Source organism: Arachis duranensis, chromosome 4 (assembly GCF_000817695.3).
Source record: "Arachis duranensis cultivar V14167 chromosome 4, aradu.V14167.gnm2.J7QH, whole genome shotgun sequence".
NCBI classification, from domain to species: Eukaryota; Viridiplantae; Streptophyta; class Magnoliopsida; order Fabales; family Fabaceae; genus Arachis; species Arachis duranensis.
This window is the reverse complement of record NC_029775.3, coordinates 78,230,958-78,236,256: the sequence shown is the minus strand read 5'-3', so window position 1 is coordinate 78,236,256 and position 5,299 is coordinate 78,230,958. Positions and strand designations below refer to the sequence as shown.

At 34.9% G+C, this 5,299-nt stretch overlaps 1 protein-coding gene across 1 annotated transcript in view; it reads right to left on the bottom strand.

The window, feature by feature from the left end:
* Window positions 1–1,180: 1,180 nt before the first annotated feature.
* Window positions 1,181–5,299, bottom strand: part of LOC107484428 (transcription factor bHLH155) — a 6,068-nt gene continuing 1,949 nt past the window's right edge. The window contains exons 4-11 of the mRNA XM_016105009.3: window positions 4,587–4,677; window positions 4,450–4,491; window positions 4,166–4,225; window positions 2,882–3,928; window positions 2,681–2,782; window positions 2,274–2,405; window positions 1,785–1,910; window positions 1,181–1,680 (exon numbers count right to left, since the gene is read on the bottom strand). Coding sequence (XP_015960495.1) covers window positions 1,591–1,680; window positions 1,785–1,910; window positions 2,274–2,405; window positions 2,681–2,782; window positions 2,882–3,928; window positions 4,166–4,225; window positions 4,450–4,491; window positions 4,587–4,677 — 1,690 coding nt within the window. The 3' untranslated portion in view covers window positions 1,181–1,590. The remainder of the gene's footprint in view (window positions 1,681–1,784; window positions 1,911–2,273; window positions 2,406–2,680; window positions 2,783–2,881; window positions 3,929–4,165; window positions 4,226–4,449; window positions 4,492–4,586; window positions 4,678–5,299) is intronic.

The following is a 5,299-nucleotide window of genomic DNA, read 5'->3' as shown; positions in this document are numbered from 1 at the left end:
GGGGAAATGGAAAAAAAGGAGAATAAATGAGTGCGAATGTAACTTTATAAAGATAAAAAAGTGAGTACAAGAACATGATAAAATAGGTTTTATAACTCATCGTTTATAGATAATATGTTAGCAAAAATATAGAATAACTAAAAATAAACATCAAGTAATTGAAATTGAAGCTAGGTTGTACCACTTTAACAAAAAATTATAATATCACATAATAGAAAAATTTTAAATGCTTGAATATAATTGTGAAACTCTCAGTTTCTCTTCTTATCTTTATAATTATAATAGAGAGAAGAAAATATAAGAAAAACTGAGACCTTAAAGGAATTAGAGTAAAGTGATAATTACATTTTTAAGGATTTTGACCTCGAACTAATTAGTTTATGAAAAAAAAATATCAATTAGGTCCTTTGTGATAGCAAATACTGAATATGTATGTCCTTCTGTTAATAGATAGTACGAAACAAAATGAAATTGTTCATGTATTTTATTGTCTACAATGACGTATGTTCCGTTGCTACCACATGACCATAGAAATAATATAGTTTTAGATAATGAATCATTCTTATCTTTTCAGTTTTTATATAACGGTTATCAACTACTCTTTATTTACCACGAATCTTACTAAAGCAGGTAAAGTTTTACTCTAAAAAATATTATCTGCATGATAATCTTTCATAAATAGACATGTCATAGTAGTTAACGCTACATATAAGTACCATCATTAAATTTTACGTAATGAATTAATAGAACATAACATGTCTATCATTTGCTATTTTGAATGATCAAATTTGTACCTTTTTTAGAGACTAATTAGTCTGAGGCCGAAATTTTTAAAACCTAATTATAACTTCACTCAAAAAAATTATGATGTCATACAATAGAAAAATGTTAAATATTTAAGTATAAGTCTGACACTACCATCTTTTCTCTTTATATATATTTCAATAATAAATTAGTAAACAAATTTCCCTCTCTAGCAATGATGAGTTAATTTAAAAAATAAATGATAGTTTCTTGACCCTCTTTTGCTCTTTCTCATAATAGCACATTTTTTGACAACAAAGAATCGAAGTCCTCAATCAAGACAAACAGGTAATAGTTAAAATTCAGAGCAAGGCACACATGCCATGATTATTATAGCGATCACGCATTCTTATATCCCCATAGTAAGATTCCACCATTTTAACAGAAACACTCCCTTCTATAAATAGGACCATAATGTCACATCGCAAATGAGTAGAAAGCTAGTCGGTGACTTGCTACTCACTCATCCTCGTGCCAAAAGCATTGACTCCCATGGAGTCCCAAGTTTTACATATTCTAGTAGTTATCATACACCACTATTAGAAAGTTAAACTCACCCTCAAATATTGTTGCAACTCCTAGTTGATACATGAAAGAAAGACATCGAACTTGCTAAAATACAAGTTTTGTATCTTATATATACATATAACGTGTGGAACACCATATTGGCTCATACTTCTATCATTGAATACCATGTGACAACAGGTAAATTGTGTCTACACTTTATTCAATGATGAATGGAATGTAAGTCAAGGGTTTCGCACGCCTCTTGTGTATACATAAGGGTCAGCTTTTATATGGAACAGGGTTCTTCCTCCGCTGTAGAAGATGCAATAAAGGACATAAAACATCCATCCTGTGAAACCCTCTTGGAGCCTGAGAAAGAAAATTATATACCATAATCAGAAAATTGCTATAAAATTAAAGGGATTTTTATCAACACACAAGTTTTAACTCGAACAAGGAGTGTTTCTCGTTACCTCAACAATGAAACAAGCCCAGGCTGCGGATGAGCGGTTTTCTAAGACACCTTTCAAGATGGTCAGTTCCAGCTTCCGGATCACCTGAGCAATCTCCAAGAAGAATCCATGCTCATTGCATACCATCTGTGTGACATTAGTTGTAAGCAGTTACCAAGGGTGATTTCTTTCATATTCCCAATAGAGTGATTTTATAATTTAGAAATGTTACGTGACCCATTTCATCATGCACCAAGCCCGATAGATCAAGTGACACATTTATCCCACATCCCATCCAATTGCAGTGTGTATAAACTCGGTGTAAAAAAAAGACGAATACTATTAACACATCTCTTGGTAAAAAGAATCGGAATCAATTTTTTTCCCCCAAAAAAAATATAGAAGCATGTGAAAAGTGCTTTTTTTAGTCAAAAAGTGATAATTTTGCCAGACGCGAGACAAATTCTTGTGTGCAATGGAACAAAAGGGTAAGGTTGAAAAATAGGAGACCTCAATAAGCATGTGGCCTGAGCATTCCAGATCTTCTATCACTATGGGCCATGCTTGTTCACTTTCCAAGTCATATGCACAGCTCCTCCCTGATTGGTTATAATTGATCTTCTGCTTGCTGCATTTGGGAACCTGAACACACCATTGCACCATGTCAAAGCTCAAACGAAGAGGTGCTATAAAAAGAAATTGTACATATCTCCCAGCTATAACTAGTTATCTGTGGATTAAGGGGGAAGTGATGTAGGAATAGGCAATTCAAACTTCACCCATTTTCAGTGTTCTTTCCCAAAGTACATATTGATGTGTTAACTGCAACCTATTATATCTTTTTCTTTTCTTATATTTCTTGAGAAAAAGAGAAGACAATATTATTTATGAAAAACAAGGAATCGTAAATGTGCTACCTCTCTATGTGCGAATCTCTTAAGCTTCTCAGCTTGGCTTGTTATTTTTCTCAAGTATAGCATATGCTTTATGGTTCTCTCCAAGAGGTTGTCGATGCTACACTGCATATCACATGGCCAGTTACAGATTTCAGATACTACTAGTAGTCCAAAAGGAACTAAGAAATGTTAACCTTGGTATCGAAGCAAAAAAAGATTTACCTTTCCACCATCTGGGACAAGCTCCCTCAACTCCTTCATCCTGTCCATGATCAATTGTCTATCTCTCGGCCTTGACTTTTGGGTACCTGGCCTTGCTCTTTTCTTGTAGGTACTAGAGATCTTTGGTCCATTAGTAGATTGCAAATGACTATAAACCTTTTCTTCTTGAGGCTCATCAGTCAATAGGCTTGAATTTCCATCAAAAGATGGCGATGTAATAGCATCTCTGCCCATGACTCTAACTGCCGCCTTAAGATCACTTTTCACATCTTTCATAACCATACTGCTTTCTTCGCAACTGTTCCTGGGATGAATCAAACCAGTAAATGGCATCTTCTTGCTTACAGGGGACCTAAAACTGTTGGATATGCTTGAAGTATCGTTGCAGGCACTAAATAAATCCCCATAAACAGCATCCAAAAGATATTTCGGATCAACATCTTCAGGGTGCTCCAAACTCTCAATATCACCATGTTCTTTGTTGTTGGATATAAAGGTTGAGTTACTGTAAGTATCCACAACAGAGGTATGTTTAGACATGGAATTCCTTGTTTTCCCGTGTGGAGCTGCTGATCCAAGCACTTTGTGCAATTCAGACTCAGGGGGAAAAGCCAAGAAGCCATTCAGATCCTTGATATCCTCATAACCAGTTTCATTGCTTCCAAATTGTTGCTCTGTCTTACCGGAGTATAAACCTAATCCATTTGATATCTCTTGGAATACTCCCACATCATTGACCCACGGAGAAGTGGGCCATATCTCTTCTTCCAGATTATCTTTTGTCTCCACCTGAGACAACATTGCTGGGTTCAACCTTGTTGATGCATTCACACTAGGCGCAATTCTAGCCAGAACATCAGTTTTTATTGTACTGTTTGTGATATTGGATGATTCATCCAAGATATCCATAAAAGTATTTGTTGGGTCTGAGAATGACCAATCTTGACAATCAACTCCATAGTTCAATGCTGTAGTATTTGCTGCCAGAAGATGAATGGAATGGAATTTCTCCTTGATATTGGTAACAAATTCCAGGTCTTCAGCAACCTAAAATCTTTAAAACAAGTGCTTGTGCAGCAATATGCAATATTACTGGAGGAATACATGAAAAACTAGATATGCAGACCAAAATGAAACAACTTATGTAGGGCAAATACTATAGACACATGATCTGAGAAATTTGCAGCAAAGAACTTAAATGTATTTCATAGTGGAGTTTGCTATGGCAAGCTCTCGATATTACTCCGAAAGTGTTCAGGATTTAAATATGGAACACATACGCACCGCTTGAAATGAACCAAATTGCAAAACTCCTTGAGGAAGAACTGGAATCAACACAATGGTCTGTAACCAAGAAAAAACAAAAAATCTCAACTTAATATTTTCTCTAATTAGCAACATAACTTCAGACGGCACGGAATGCTTGATGTCAGTTGAGTTCTCTAGTCATTTTCACACTCATCTGTGCATGCACAATGCTTTGTAATTTTTCCAGAAATTAGAAAAGGAAATCAGTTATTCTCTTGTAGGATAAACAATATAATATATAAAGGATAGCATATTGTTACCTTGATGCCAGAGGCAAATTGAAGAAGCCATTCATCAGGACACTGGAACCAAGAACAGAATGCAGATATTAGGTATTTCAAGATGTGATGATTAACTACTTTAATTCTATGCGGAAACTGTATGGTTAGAATCTCACCTCAGGCATTAAATTAGCATCCAACCCATGGGTAAGAATGTCCTCACTCACCCAACAATGATTCCCAGTAAAAGCTACCTTACCAACAACCCTGACAGAAAACATTGAGTTGGACTTTGCATCATCTTCACAGATCATAATTAAAAATCTTCAATGGTGTATACAACAAGGCCTAGATAAGACCTTAAGACATATTACGCACCAGGCATCACTATTTGGCATAAACGACAATTTACTCAACTACACTTCTATTAACAGAGAATCTTTAAAAACTAAGGGAAAAGAAAATGCCAAAGTGATTTAAGATCAATATATATTCCCAAAATATCTCACGTTAGAATTTCAGTACATTCAAAACTCAATGTATCTAGATCACAGTTTAGAAATGACAAACATTTTTAGGACAGATGAAGAATCTTTTATTGTGCTTAAATATACCCTTTTTGTCCTTCATTAATTTTTTGTTTTGATTTTAGTCCCTTGTTTTTCATGCCATTAAGTGTGATATGCTAAATGATGATGCGCCAAATCAAAATCCAAGTCATCATTTAATAGATTCCACTTAATGGAGGAGACCAAAATGGTCACATTTACAAGACCAAGACCAAAGCAAAAATTAACAGGAAACAAAAACCAAGATGACGTATGCTTATAGGAAACAAAGCCATATTTAAGCATTTATCATTTGGCTCACTCCACTTGTGAATATCTGT